The following is a 16,412-nucleotide window of genomic DNA, read 5'->3' as shown; positions in this document are numbered from 1 at the left end:
AACGTCCTTCAAACCTAGTCCTCTATAAGATTTGTAGGGTTAGTCTTTGTATAAGAAGATGCATGGAACTACTACTCTGTAGGTCCATGGAAGATGCTAGATGGAAACATCTACCTCCATGATGGAAATAATATGACCTGTTCTCAACACAGCAATTTTATGTTGTGTCACTGTGATCAACTTGATCTATGAGAGTTGTTTGTATACTGCTTTTATGATCTGCCAGAATCACAGGTTTCAGTCTGTGAGCCATGTTAACTAGTCTATTTTTTATTTTTTCTGAGTGGAAACAAAAGTTGTGTCGGTAAAAGAAAGGATCATGATTGCTGTCTTCACAGAGTTTGACCCCGCTTGAGGACTTGACACTCTTGTAGAGTCACTGTATAAACACAACACTAGTATACATTTGTAGGTTTGCAGATAACACAATGTAAACTAATCTTAAGGAGGAAGAAACTATATTATAGACAAGTGTGAACAGGACCCCCAGACACGTGCTCTCAAGTGCCTCTTTAAGAATTTAAGTTGAGAAGGGTTCTTGGTCATGGCAGCAAACAGGTTTGCATTATGAGAAATGATTTATCGTGTAATAGGATGGTTTTACAGCTCACTGGTAATGTCATCTTCTGTGACCCAAATAAGTTCTAGGTCAAAAAGTCTAGTTTGGCAAAACCCTTCATCCCCTCTTTTACTTTTACTGGAGATGAAATCAGATCTGCTAATAGTGGAGGAATAAACTTTTACTGCAGCCAGTCAGGAATCCATCTACATTTTATATTTAGTTTGAAATTAACATGAGAGGAAAATCATATATTTCAATGTTCAATAGTGCTGTAATTGCATGTCAAGATGATCCAGCTCTTGTGATTGAAATATCCATTTTCTTTTGTTGGGGATTTTTCTACCTTTATTCCGGGGCATGAGAGAAAACTAAACCACAATAATAGAAGGAGAAGTAAATGTTTTATTTATTTATTTATTTTATTATTATTTTTTTTTTTTTGGGGGGGGGGTTCTGCTAGTGCGCATTGTAATTCCAAGTACAAACACAATCCTATGTATTTGTTGGTACTTATGCAAGTTAATGAGAAATATTTCATGGAAAAAATTCCACTCTTATCCCTTTGCTTTTTTAAAATCCTAGATCCTAATAGTTCATCCTGAATTAATATGCCTTGAAATATTTGTTTCTGTTTTTTTATTTTATGAAGCCTATTTCACATTAGAGGTGTTTTCACACTTCTCTCTGCTTTTTAATAGTTTCATGAGATGTCTTATTCATGATTTTGATTTTGCTTTCACTTGTAGCAATAAGCAGAATTTTTGTAATAATAAACCAATTTGAGCCCAAATTTTTTAAAACTAATATACAAGGAATGGTACCTATTTGCTTCCTAGGAACAGGTGTTGTCAAACATAATGATAGTAATTATGAACATTTTTTTATTATTTTTATTTGTTTAGTTTTTATCCTTTCAGGCATAGCTGATGCCAAACTAAAGAACATTGATAATAATAATCATGAGTTTTACTGTTTGATTTTTTTCTCCCTTAGGTTCATATGATGATTGTCAACCCTCAGGGTATCATCGTAGAACAGTTCAGAGAGACGAGAGCAGTCAATGGATTCCTTGATAAGACTTTCACCTTTGATACCGAACCAATGTTTGGTAACTGGTCTGTTACAGTCCTACATGGTCATGAGGTAATGATGATGGTGGTGGTGGTGGTGGTGATGATGATGATGATGATGGTGGTGGTGGTGGTGGTGATGATGATGATGATGATGATGGTGGTGGTGTTAGTGTTGCTGATGCTGATGGAGGAGATGGTGGTGGTGGTGGTGATGATGATGATGATGATGATGATGATGATGGTGATGGTGATGGTGATGGTGATGGTGATGGTGATGGTGATGGTGATGGTGATGGTGATGGTGATGGTGATGGTGATGGTGATGGTGATGGTGATGATGATGATGATGATGATGATGATGATGATGATGATGATGATGATGATGATGATGATGATGATGATGATGATGATGATGATGATGATGATGATGATGATGATGATGATGATGATGATGATGATGATGATGATGATGATGATGATGATGATGATGATGATGACTCTTATTTTATAGTACCCTTCTCAATTCTCAAAAGTTAAGCACCTGAAAAGAAGGCGAAAGTTCCCATTTTCCAAGTTTTTGGCATAACTCGGCTGGGGATGGAACCCATGACCTCCCGTTCATGAGGTGGGCGTTCTACCACTGAGCTCAGTTTGATCCTCTAATAATATCCCAGGTGCCTATTCAACAAAGATTAGCCGGTCTTAAATTTAATATTTTTAGTGCAAGGACATGTTTTCATAGGGCACATTTCTACAGTGTATGATACAGCATAAATGTGAACAATTGAATTAAGAGCACACAAAATATGTGCCTATGAGAAGGGCATCCAGGCCAGTCAGTAGAGCATCCAAGGTCATGGCTTCAGAGGGATTTGGATTAAGTTAGGCCATGGATTAGTACTTGATTTATTGACTGCACTAAGATCAAGCATAACATCAGCCTTATGATCAAGTGCTATTAAAGCTTTGTTATCGGGCCATGGACAGATTGTTTTTTGTGGTTTGGCCCAAAACTTTTGAATTGCCCTACAACCTTACCAAATACATCAAAAGAAAAAAAAATGTCGATATATACTTCACCTATGTTTTAGTTGTGCATGACTTTATGAAAAGGCTACCATTATGTTTAATCTATCTTTCTTTTATTCTTTTAAATTACAGTTTGAGAAAAACAAGACTGTGAAGTTTGAAGTGAGAGAATATGGTGAGTGTAAAGAAAAAGATGGAAATAAGAATTTTTCTATGAATTCATCAAAATCTTAATGGGACTTTGTGATTATGAGCTATCTTTAGATTTCTTGTATATTATGCTTGATCTTATAATTGTAGGAAACAGCCTTCCTGCACACACATACAGAGAACATCATGTTAAGGTAGATAAGATTTTGCGTCATTGTCTAGGTTGGAAAAGGATGCAGTTCAGGACCTCTTAAGACAAAGTTTAGTAATTGAGCGTAGGGATGAATTTAGGATTGATTGCATTCATTAATATATGCAAGCAATCATATAAGTTAGTTTTATGATCAATTTTTTAGCTTTGTGTTAAAGGGCCTTATCTGGAAATGAGTTGAGCAATTTTCTTTGCAAGAGATACAAATTGTGAAATATCAAAACCAGATAAGAGATGTATTGATTTCCTATAAAAAGGATGTTTGTGGCATATTGGGACTGCCTCAATAATTTTTCCATCATGTTGTGAGGTCAGTTCTCTTTCATAAGATTTTTATCATCCTTTTGAGTCATGTTTAAGGATATATTTTCATTCTATCAGTTGTGGTTTGATAGTAATTGTCGAAATTACAAATTCATTGAAACAAAGAAGTTGTTTTCATCTTCATTGTCTATTGATGAATGATATCAAGGAGTCAGTGGGGAGTTTCTTTCTTAAATTTCAGGAAATATTTGTTCCAAATTTGTCCTGATAATGCGAATCATCTGATAGATAGTCGACTTTGCCCCGCTCCTCAGAAATACACCTTGTTACAATTTAATCTGTCACAATGATATTGTGGAATTGCATTATACTTTACTTCCGGAGCAAAAATAATATATTAAACCTTATATTTAATAATCATTGCATCATGACTCAAAAGTTATATTGTCATAATGACTTATTTTTAACAATCATATGATTTGAAATGAGTTATTTCTCAGGATGTTGGTAATATGTGGTCTCATTTTTTTTACATTTCTTTTCCTTTTTTATTCATATTTCACATCTGATCACCTAGGGTTTACTTCAGTTTTATTATTTTTACTGTGACTCATCATATTGTGAAATTACAAACATATTAGTTGAGTTTTGTAAGCCCTCAACTTAATTATGTAAAAGATGATTTATTTAGGCTCAAATGTTGACTTTTTCTGATACATACTGAAATTTGATAGAAAATATGAATTTGAAATAAAACCTTTTTGTAATGTCATAATCATTATTTTCTTTTCATTATTTTTTTTCAGTTCTTCCAAGATTCACAATAAAAATAAACACCCCGGATTTCATCATAGAAAGCTCCAGCCAAGAATCTTTAGACATCAACTTTGAGGCGAAGTGGGTACTTTTATCGTCATTTTAATGCCTTTCTTTGTTATCCTGTGTGAATTATCTTGTACTTTATTATCTTTTTTGAATGCCAGATAATGAAGATTAATCTCAAAATCTCACTATGTATTCTAAAGAAATTTTCATGAGATTGTGAGAGGGTATGATTAAGAATTTTTCTGGGTACTTGCCAATAATGGTAGTGATACAATGAATATGCACTAATAAAAGACAGCTTACGTATCACTGTACTCTCCTATACTGTGATGGTTCAGGGAGAGTCATGAAATGACTATTGGACGTTTTATCCAACAAGTCCTGTTTTATATGACAGTTACCATGATAGGAACTGTGCCTCTCAGCCAATCAAAATCAAGGAAAGTTGTCAGATCTGACAACTTGTCAGACAAAAATCTTGATGGAACGTTCCACTGGGTTTCTAAAACTAGTCTTTTAATTAAAATTATTTAAAAAAAGTGAAAGTACTAGTTATAAAGAGCCTTAGAAAGAGATACTCTTTATCAAGGTGACTTGATGTTGATAAGGTCCTGGCACTTCTCAAGTATGTAATTTACACTCTAACTGTTGGTGGTTGTTATTTGTAAGGTCCGGGTGAATGAATATCATCAAGGATCTTTGCCAAGTTTTTTGTAGGTTTCACAATAGTACATTATAAAACTGGATTGTTGCAATAGACATATTCACATCTCAGATAAATTAAGAATTCTGTCGCCAATTTAAAAAAAATGGCATTTTGCCAGTTTGAACACAAAGAATTCAAATCCCTCAAGGAAAATACCTGCAAATTCATTGGTACTAAAGCAAATTGCAAGAGTTTTGCAGGGATTTCTCTATGGTTAGGATTCAGCAAGGCCTTGTGTATATATGCAATATGAAAGAAAAATAATGAGCATTTTTTTCTGGTTCAGTGAAGTGAGAATTAACAGAAAAATTACTAGGTATTTGAGGCCTAGGACCCATTTCACAATGACATACTATTTTGGTAATTACAATGGAAACTGTGATTGGGATTGGCCTGTTGAACTCTGCTACCATAGTAGTTGCCATATTAGAATCATAACTTTTATGAAATGGGTCCCGGGACACTTTCTCAATTTTTTTTGGTATGTTGGTTGCTTGGGTCTGATGTGAATACACCTAATATGAACACAGTTGTTGAAAGTATAAACTAAGTCACAGCTTGGGATTGTATTGATAGTACTAGTATGAGGTGAGATGTGGAGTAATGTTGCTTTCATGGAATTCATTACACCAGACACATCTACAAGAAACCAGTGGAGGGTACGTATTATATGGAGATTGGAATCCTCCAGCGAGATGGAAGCGTGGTTTCTAAGAGCACCACTGCAGGCACGGTGAGTTACTCTCATTATCATGATGAGGATGATGATGGTGGTAGTGGTACTGGTGGTAGTGAAGATGGTTACAATGGTAATGATGTTGACGATGATGATGATGATAATAGTGATGGTAATGATGATGATATGATGATGATGATGGCAATTGTGATGATAATATCACTGTTGATGATTATGATTTAAAAACATTCCATTTAATCTCATCGATACAGGGGAGTTCATTAGCAAATATGATTATGAAAAAAACATAAGGGGAGCATATTTTAATATGAAATAATATAAACTGAGAAATTAGATTAGAAAGAGGGGAAGTCTATTCAGAATTAGAAAACTTCAATTCTAATTTTAGAAAGAACCCTCATTTAAAAAAAAAAGAAACTTCCATCGAAAAGAGAGCATGGTTCATATTGTATAAATATCATCAATATCAGTTGCAAGAAAATCTATTCCATGAGAAAAATGAAGCATATTTTTAAAAGGATGGTGTATTTTCGAGTTTCTTAATGATGTGTTATTTTTTGTGTGCAGCTTTTGAATGGAATTGGAACCTCAGCCATCTATCCCCGGTATAACTTTGGTCATGATTGGTTCCGTAACTATGAGGGTTGCAGACTCAACGTCGAGGTCCGGGTCACGGAATCTTCTACAGGTGTCACAGAGGGAGCTGTTGACATATCAACGATGATCGTACAAAGTCCTTACCGCTTCAAGACTGGTCAAACCATCCGTTATTTCAAACCAGCATTGCCCTATGAAGTACAGGTATGTTTTATTGCATCCTCCTTGCTTTATCACTGTATGAATTTTACATGTCATTTATGTTGAAGTTGCGATTCTTAGTCAAATTTTGGTACCAGAATATTGAAAAATTCTTCATATTTTCTGATATGAATAGAAGATACCAATATAAGTTTTTATTTGTTAGTCCTGCAAAGAAGTTTTGGATAAAGCCAACCTATCTGTCCTGGTTTTCCTTGAGAGATAGATCAACTGTAGGGGATGACAGGCATTTTTAAGAAGGGTTTTTAATTTTGGTCATGGCAGGCAAGATGAAATCACTTTGGAAAGAGAGAAATGCAATAACAAAGTAGATCGGGGGGGTGTTTCATCAATATTTTCGTCCGACAACTGTCAGCGCTGACTAAAATTGTCAGCGCTGACAATTTAGTCAGCGCTGACAAAAATTCGTTTCATCAAACTCTCGGAGCTTCTCTGACTATTGTCAGTGAATTTTTATTTTACAAATCGTCTTGAACGAGGTTCGCTGACTAATTAGGCCACGCCCACTCCCAAAGTCGTGAAAAAGATGTAAAATTGGTTGATGTTTTCGCCGCGACCATTTGAAATGAAACGAAGAAATGAGAAGAAGCGAAGGTCCTCGTAGAGGTGAATGAGGATTTTACCGTAAGTAAAACCCTTCAAAATATCCTTCATATTGTATGTAAGGTGATTGAATTATTCGTTGTGCGTGATTATCAAATGAATTACGAGAAAAGAGGATCTTCTGGCAGGACCCCTGTCGATACGATCGGTGAACTTGACAGTACAAAATCCAGTCTAGTCCCATACCCGTGTTTCTGTGTCTGTAGAACTATCTCAGGTCCAAACTAACGACACGGCTCACGGCTGTCACGTTTTTATGATCCGCACATGGCTGCAATTTTATAAATTTTGCAAAGAGAATTCTTTATATTGTTCTACCTTTATGTCATTCTATGTTGCAAATCATATTTTTTCATTTCCTTTGGTTTTGTAATAATTTTGTTGCTCGGTGTGGTCGGAGATATCCTTGATCACCAGGCAAACCAGCGTGTGCAATTGTAAATGTACACATATCCAATGGGGCCATCCTAATTCTGTGTTACAGATATTGGAATTGAACAGGAGCTAAATCACATGGTAATTAATAGTGTGAGTGGTAAATTTGTAAAGTGGATGTTCTCAACTATTAATGTAGGCTTAGCCTTAGCAAGTCACAAGTCGAATGAAGTGAAGGCTCTCGACAGCTGGCGAGGATTCGGGGGGGGGGGGGGGATGCGATTGTGGCAGAGATTGCGTTCACACCCAATAAAAATTAAAATCTAGGCCTAGAGTAGATATAAAAAAAATTATTAGATCTAAGTTTTAAATAGTGCACCCGGCCCGTGGCCGTACTGGTATAGCTTATAGGCCTAGATCTATCTTAAATTATCTTTGACTTTGCGCACCCAAGTGAAATGAGCCATTGCATAGCTCCCTTTAAAAAAAAAGATTGATCGTCCAATTTGGGGGAGACGAAATAATAAATTAATGCTCTTCATTTGTGTGCGATTATGAAGTTTGTTTTGCTTTTATTTTTCTAAGTCAATTTTTTTGACAAATTACTATTTAGCATGAATCTGCAATAGCATCGGTGTTATTGGGGTAAATAAATTAAATTATTGTTGATAATGTCTCTTAATCTATTTTTTGAAAAATACTGTCGTACCACATAAAGTTAGAGTCTAGTCATACCTAACCTTAAATAGCATGTAAAGGTTAAAGGTCTCTTCATTAGAAAAAAATATAGGAGAATATGGAATGGATCTCATCAATCCCAAGTATTTTTCTGCCTTGAATCTCATATTAAAGTTCCATTGAACAAAGGTCACAGTCCAGAAATAGTTGACAGTTTGATGGGGATGCAATTTGCTGCAGTTATGAATTAGGAGCCTATTCATATTTTTTATTAATTTGATCGTGGCTTTTAACCGGCAAGGTATCCAAGCGCTATTGAGTTAGAAAAAAACTTTTGTTTTTATTTTTGAATTAAAAAAAAAAAATTATTGAAAAAGCTGTTTTACTATTTTGTATGGTTAATGTGTTAATTACCGTCTTGTTTATAATCAAGTGAAAATTATATGAATTAACAAGGATAAATTGTTGACCAATTGTTGGTAAATTCTATAAATTTCAGGATAATAAAAGAAGAAAAATGATTGGTATATTCGATCATTCCCCTTTATGAAATGTCAACAATATTCATTGAAAGTGCAGTATTTTTCAATGATCACTGTAAATCTACATATTTTCTTTGCTACATGTATAACAATGTGATATTATTAATATTTTAATTTCAGACTATGGACATTTGAACAGTATGCAGAAGAAGACGGATCTGGAACTAGAAAGCAAGGCTCTGACTGGTCTACTACAGCAAGGAATGTGCCAGCGGCCAATCTGATGAACATGTGACAGAAGATTTGGCAATGGGTGAAGAAATACTGAGATTGAAATGCAACCACAGGTAACATGTAGACTAGTAAAATGCGATAATGATTAAAAAATTTGGTTGCAGAATGTAAAATCATAAAAACCCACATCAATGACAATGAAATCGGACTGTGACCAGATTTTCTATTTAAAGTCAGTTTGAAATGCAAACATTACATAAGCATGAAAGACATAATAGATTCAATATATTTTGCATGTTAGCTGCAGGGTCAGCAGAACGGTTTTGAAAGTGAGGGGGCTGAGCCGAAAGTGGGGGGGGGGGGGGCTGACCAATGCAAAAAATCATAAGCAGATGGTCAATTTTACATTTTTGTACATGGTTTTGGAAAACAGTGCGGGGGCTGAAAAATATGAAATGACCATCTGGTTATGCATGGTCAGCCCGATCACTGTAAAAACCGTTCCGCTGACCCTGCAGCTAACATGCACCCCCCCCCCCCCCCCCCCCCGGTTTCCGGAGCCCCTGCTCTCACCCCTCAATCCATTTAGCACTACTTGCTCATGTGTATGTACATACAAGCTACATTGTGAGGAATAATTTCACCTTTTAAGTTTCTCAGCCAGAGCATATGTCATTTACTATTGTTTGTATTTTTTATTAACATAATAAAAACTTGAACCCTTTATTTACCCCCTTCTATATGAAACCTGGTAATCAAAAGATGTTTTATTTCCTGTTTTTAGACATGTACATATACATGTGAGAAGAAATACCAGATTATGGCAAATATTTTAATTAGTTATTTCAATACTATTTTTCCTTCAGGTGGAGGCTTCAACCAAACTTTTCAGACAGACATGAGATACAAAGTTACACAAGTATAAATGGTTGAAGGTTTAGGAGAGCCAGACAAGAAGGCAGGAAATGTGATGTCACTTGTAAGTTAAAACACACTTAATTATGACTGCCTCACTTTGGCGAAGAAAGTTAAGTCACATTAAAAAAAAAATTAAATTACTGGTACTGCTCTCTTCTTTATTTGGTCTACTCAAATATTTGAAAACAATGACAACTATAAGTGCTTAGATGCTTAATTGATTAATGGTGATATTTATTGGACAGTTGTAAAACAACCAATATCAATCAATGCTAGATGGTGTGACTTGCTTTCTATTGCCAAAGTAGTAAATGAATGTTCCATTGTTCTGCATTCCTATTAGACCCCCCCCCCCCGCCCCATCACCATCTGCTTTGTATGGGAGTAACACTGGAAGATTACCCCCCCCCCAAAAAAAAAAAAAAAAAAAAAAAATTATATCTCTTGTAGGCCTGTATAAATGTAATGCCTACAAAAGCAGTCATGAAACCTCATTAATTCAAATGATCTTGGTAGGGGGGAGTGCCTCAGGATCTTGCCTGTTGATTGTGCACTCGCTTCAGAAATCATGCTGCTGTTCCTGATGTTTTTTGTTTTTTTTTAATATGATAACATGACTCTTGCATGAAATCAGGCTTTGGCTCAAGAAATAAAGACCAAATGTGATAATTTTGGATTTTGACTCCCTTTCTTTGGTAAACCAATGAGAAAAACCCAAGTCATTAAAATCAATTGTGTATAAAAAAAGAGGAAATTTTAATCATTTTCTTATGCATTTCTTTGTTATTAACTTTTTTGTTTTCATTGTTTCATAAGGCTTTGGTGACAATATTTTAACCATTTAGAACTTAAAGTTCTTATTTCAAACATTAGAAATAAAAAAAATGTCAGTTTTAACAATGATAATTAAATTAAGAATAAATGACTGATATCAATAATGATGGAAATTGATATCTTTATTAATAAAATATCACATGCTCTATAAATTAAATCCATTTTAGTTACTTCAATGAACATGGACAGCAGCAGGAGCAACAACAGCATCAGCAGCTGAAACTACAACTGCAGTAAGAGATGCAACAACCACACCGACAACATCAACAGCAGCAGGAGCTCCAACAACCATGCAGGGAACATCGGGCGCAACATAAATAACTTCATCAAGAGATGCAACAACCACAGTGGTAAACATCAACAGCAGTAGCGACAACGAAAGTAGAAACAAAGCCAACAGCAAGGATTCTAACAAGCAACAACACAAGCGACAACATCAATAGATGCATCAGGGGATGCAACAGCCACACTCGTAAACAGCAGCAGTAGCAGCGATGACAACAGCAACCACACAGGCAACACCTTGAGCAACATCAGTAGCAAAAATAATTAATTGCACCAGGAGATGCAACAACCACACCCACAACACCAAGAGCAGCAAAAACAAACAGCAATTCCAGCAATCACGATGACAACAGCAGCAGCAACACCAACAACACTAATGAACATTGAAAAAACTTGTACAAAAGTCAATGAGGTCGCATTTTTCAGACATTATCAGACATTATTGATTAAAAAATGCACAATGATTTATTTGGGTTAAAGAAAATTATGTTTGAAAAAATGTGTACATTTGAAGATGTTTCCTATGTATTGATTGATATAATATAGTTTTAAAGATGAAAATATTATTCTTGAAATGTCTACTTTTTATTTGTCATTGACTAAAAATAAATACATTTTCTTTGAATTTTCTCAATGAAATGAAAAATAAGCAATTTATTGAAATGTTATATTCAAAATCAACTGAAATTGATCGATTTTAGCTGCAAAGGCCCTCAAAAGGCTGATTAGTGGGTGAAAATTGGATTAGTCGGTGAAAATAAGTTTTGTCGGTAGGTGAAGGCCACCGACAAAATTAGTCGGTGGTTTCCAATAATTTGTCGGAGAAAATCACCGACAAATTTTCATGAAATGGAATTTAGTCGGTGATGGCAAAATTGTCGGTGAAAATCACATTTAGTCGGAGAAAACCACCGACTAATTGTTTGATGAAACGCCCCCCGGGTCATGTAAAAAAAGAGAAAAAGTTCAATGGTTTATAAAACTGCAAAACTTTCTTTTGGAGAGGTAAAACTTTTTTTTTAATGACTTTGGGCAAGTGAAATAGATTTTTGGGCAAGTATATTCCAACTATTAAAAAATGTACTTGCCCGACCGGTCAAGTGCTTCTAAAAACTCATTTAGCACCCTGGGATGATGTGCTGAATTGGAGGAAGGGGGTAAGTATGATTGCTGCAAGTGTGAGGTGAATCTGGGCAACACCTTTCACCTGGGGACAAAAGCAAATTTTTTAAAACTATTTTCAAATATGTATAAGAAACATTTTGAGCTGGATGATATGAATCAAACAATTGATATATAGGCCTACTTTCAAATTTATATTCCATATTTGTATACAGTTTGAGTTGGAGACAGTGCTTGGTAAGCCAGCCCAGTATCTTCCAGTGAACGTGGAGGCATCCGCACTGGTCCAGTCTCGACGCCTAACGCTCAACCATAACATGGATCCGAATGCTAACCAGCAGTGGACTGATGCCAACGGTCGAGTGAAGTTCATCTTCAATACCACTCATGATACAAGCCAAATCAATATAAGGGTAAGGATATCAACTTTATTTGTTAAGAAAATGAAAAATAACTGACAAAAAGCTTCATGATAAACCCTGAATAGATCTTATATCGATTTTTGAATCCCCCAGTTATGGGAGATATTGGTTGCTGTAGTTGAAAGTTTAATTATGCGTTTTGTGGTAATTCTACTCTTTATTTCCTTCATACTCTTCTGATAATAAAAAAATGGTTTAATAGAAATGTAGCATGTCATTTTTGTTGCAGTTTTCAGATTCAGTCATCATCATGAACAGAGTGGAGCATTTGGAATAGGGCGTATTTTGAAAATCGTTACGCTTCAAATTTTATTTCAAAGATTATGTAAAGAAATTGGTAAAACTTGTACAACAACAACAACTTGTCAATGTTAGGCCAATTATTCTGTATGTATTTCTCTCAAAGTAAAGCTTAAATATACACTGTAGACAATACTAATATAACAGATATAATACTGATAAGACAATTCTCAGAGACTTTTGGATCACACATTCAATCTAAAAAAAACACAATCTTTTCACTTTTGTGTTTAGATATAGTCATGTGTTGTCACTCGTCTGCTGGGAGTTAAATTGATGGGTTTTGACATAGTTTTCTTTGTTACTTTGTCTTTGGCTCTCATTTGAATGACTTGTTACTGCCTTGTTTGTTTTCATGTTTGAGGAGTAGTGTACGTGGGAGGTCAAAATTTGGACCGTTAAGATGATTCCTCATTCCAGGAACTACAGTTGCTATGTTTAACAGACTTCATGATTTAATTAAACTTTAACCCTTTTAGTTCTGACTAGCTGAAATGTTTGGATGAACTTAGTAGGTCGACATTGTATGAATATTATGTTTTGCCAATTGTTTTTTTTAGTCTAGTTAACAATTGAATGATTTTACTCTAATAATTTTTGGTCTAGATGCTGATAGGCCCCTGGTCTCACACTCTTGATTGTTATGTTCATTCTATTGTGTACATTTTGATGACTTCTATTTCTCTATAAAGTAAATTGAAATAAATTCATTATTTGGCATCATGTTTTCTATCTTTGATGCATGGATGATGTAAGTATCAGTAAAGAGATCGTAGACTGAGATATTTTTTTGCAGTTTGATGCTAGTATGTATCAGTCCATCTCCTATGGTAATTAAAATACATGTATTCATTAACATTTTATGATATAAAGTATCATTAATGTCATATGCAAAATCATCAAGTTCAGTCCCACTAACTGTGTTTGGTGTTTGTATGTTGTAGGTATCAACAGAGGAGAGGATAGAGCGAGAGAATGCAGTATTTCAGTTTGATGCGAACCCCTACCAGTCACCGGCTGATGATGATTATCTGTCTATTAGCATCGCTCAAACACATCTTAGAGTAAGTTTTCTATGTCATCCATCTTGTAATATTAGATTGCTGATATTTATCATCATCAAGACTTTTCATGCGTACAATTACTTTGTGTATTGCAATTTTTGTCGCTAATGTCATCAAAATTGCATTTAAGGTCTTGTTTCCATCAGCAGCATCATCATCAGTGTTGTTGTCCTTGTATATATATTGTATGTATTATATATATATATTGTATATTTATTTTTTCTTCGATTGGATAGATTAAGCTTTTATAAAACATACTATCAATTCCTCTTTGTTCTATTCTGACAGGTTGGTGATGCAATATATGCCGTTGTCAGGACAACAGCGACTACTCCCATTGATAATCTTAATCTACTAGTAAGTGTACTTAGTAAAAAAATCACTACCTCATTCTTAACCACTAAAGAAGGGCTGCATTCTGGCCTTATCAATTTATTTTAAAGGGCCTTTCACTTGTTCAGTAACCATTTTGTAAAGAGCTTTAATAGAGACATCTTTCTGATGTATTAAGTGCTATATGGAAGCAGAATATTCATGAACTTGTTGAAAAGTGAGAGAAATTGTTGGTGATATGCCTTGTATTCTGACAGGGAGGGGGGGGGGTTCAGATCTGTATGTATTTACTTCTAGAATTCTTACTTGATGAATGATTGAAATTTTCATGGATGGATTAAAAGCAAAGAGCCTGTTTATTTGTAATTCTTTCAGCAAGTGAAGGTGAAGAGTTTATATTGTCATACTTATCTTCATTCTTTCCTCCCAGTTCCTCTCGCAAGGCAAAGTGATCTTAGCTAAGAGCATTGATCATGTGATCAGCAACCACGAGGAGGTGTTTTTCAGTGTTACCTCAGACATGGTACCAATCGTTCGTATCATAGCGTATTACATCAATCACCTGGATCAGGTCATAGCAGACTCCATCGCTCTCAAGATCGAGAACACCTGCAAACACCATGTAAGAAAGATTGTTTCAACCTTTTTTATTTATTTTCTTTCTTTTTGGAGGTGGAGGGGGCAGTTGGGGTTTGAATCATTACTTTGAAGCACCCTTATTAGATCATTTTCAATCAGAGTTTGATTCATGCTTTGATTCCCATTTTTCTTCACTCTCTTAGGTTGCAATCAACATCCAGGAAGAGCCTAATAATGAAGGAGCGTATCTACCCGAATCACCTGTCACACTGCTGGTAGATGCTTATCCTACATCATATGTTGGACTGCTTGGAGTTGATAAGGCAGTCTATGCTCTCAACAACAACCACAGACTTAGCAGACGCAAGGTAAGTTCTCTCTGAAAGCATTTCTATTCAGATTCAAAATCAAAATATAAATAGCATTTACTTCATGAACTAATCAAGCCATATGAAATTCTTTTGCATTAATATTAATCCTTTTTTTTCTTCTCCAGATGTTTGAGATGATGCAGACGTATGATGTGGGCTGTGGGCCAGGAGGTGGACCTACTACACCTCTCATTTTCAAAGTAAGTTGATAGTAAAATATAAAACATTTAGTAGGAGCTTGAGGGCATATCTAACTTAAGCACTGAGCACAAGTTTTCAAATCTGACATGCATGAAAACAACCTAATGAATGATATCAGTCATTGTTATTTAGGCATCTTTCATTCTCGTCAGTCTGAATATACCATCAATTTATAGAAAAAAAATCTGAATATGCTACTCAATTCAACAACCCAATATTTGCATTAATGTATGTGTCTGTGTTTGTATTTTAGGATTCTGGCTTGTCTGTTCTGACGAATGCTCGGTTAGCTGTACCACCTCGAGAAGGTAAAAATAATTATTCTCAATTAGGTTCCTGTAACAGAAAGCTTAGTGATTGATTGAACTGATGATTTGCACAGAGTAATGAATGCGATCATGTGTGAAATTAAGCCCTCCTATCGATTGCTATGCTATAAGTAAAAGGGCCCTGATATCATATTGATATGTTTCAGTATTTCATTCATATGTAACAAGTTAATGTTTATCCGATGTTTGCAATAAGTTCACAAAGTAAATGGCATAAATAAACAAATTCATATGTTTAGTGATATGAAATGCAACACACTGGAATTCATTGGCTTACATTAGTTTGTAGAAGACATAAAATGTTTTAAAACAGAAAAGAAGAGTAGGATGTAAGCAAAATGTGAGCAAAACAAATCATTTGATTAGGAACTACTTCATTTATAATGTTTATTCATCCCCAGCTGTAAATTCTTAGTTTTAAGTTTTTGATATTTAAAGATGTATATGACAAAATATGTCAAGATAATTTATATTTTATTTGATTTTTCTACACAAGAAAATACAACTTCCAGTCAATCTAGGTGAGATAAAATGTTCGAATGGCCACAGAATTTTTTGAATGTATCTAAAGGTTAATTATTATTCTTGTGTTTTTTTGTTTGAAGGTCTTACATGTCAACGTGCAGGTCAGTCATCGAGAAGAAAAAGAAGTGCTGTACAGTGTCAATCAAACACTCGTAGCAGAAGTAAGTTCAACATTCAATTGATAATTTCATGGTTTGAAACATTTGATGAGGTCTTCCTGTTTTTGATAAATTGTAAATATATAGATGAATAGAAGAAGAGTTGCTGAAGTAGAGTAGTGGGTGTGATAAAAAAATATATATATATTTGACCTAAGAAAGTTGATTATTTGGGTTAGCAAATTTAAAGACAGGGCAAGATTTTGTTGTCTCTTAAGAATTTCCTTAATCTTGACTTATCATGATAGTTTATTTAAGGCTTG

General features: G+C 34.8%; 1 protein-coding gene across 3 annotated transcripts in view; it reads left to right on the top strand.

Annotated features, from left to right (window-relative positions):
* The window catches only part of LOC129277555 (complement C3-like), a 57,613-nt gene that overhangs the window by 22,906 nt on the left and 18,295 nt on the right, over positions 1-16,412 (top strand). For all 3 annotated transcript variants that reach the window (XM_064110449.1, XM_064110451.1, XM_064110450.1), the window contains exons 6-18: positions 1,556-1,705; positions 2,797-2,839; positions 4,096-4,186; positions 5,454-5,553; positions 6,085-6,318; positions 12,083-12,280; positions 13,534-13,653; positions 13,942-14,010; positions 14,417-14,608; positions 14,769-14,933; positions 15,062-15,136; positions 15,391-15,445; positions 16,072-16,152. In XM_064110449.1, coding sequence (XP_063966519.1) covers positions 1,556-1,705; positions 2,797-2,839; positions 4,096-4,186; positions 5,454-5,553; positions 6,085-6,318; positions 12,083-12,280; positions 13,534-13,653; positions 13,942-14,010; positions 14,417-14,608; positions 14,769-14,933; positions 15,062-15,136; positions 15,391-15,445; positions 16,072-16,152 — 1,573 coding nt within the window. The remainder of the gene's footprint in view (positions 1-1,555; positions 1,706-2,796; positions 2,840-4,095; positions 4,187-5,453; positions 5,554-6,084; positions 6,319-12,082; positions 12,281-13,533; positions 13,654-13,941; positions 14,011-14,416; positions 14,609-14,768; positions 14,934-15,061; positions 15,137-15,390; positions 15,446-16,071; positions 16,153-16,412) is intronic.

This window comes from Lytechinus pictus, chromosome 15 (assembly GCF_037042905.1).
Source record: "Lytechinus pictus isolate F3 Inbred chromosome 15, Lp3.0, whole genome shotgun sequence".
NCBI classification, from domain to species: domain Eukaryota; kingdom Metazoa; phylum Echinodermata; class Echinoidea; order Temnopleuroida; family Toxopneustidae; genus Lytechinus; species Lytechinus pictus.
The sequence above is the reverse complement of the archived record's forward strand: the minus strand, read 5'-3'. Positions and strand labels throughout refer to the sequence as shown.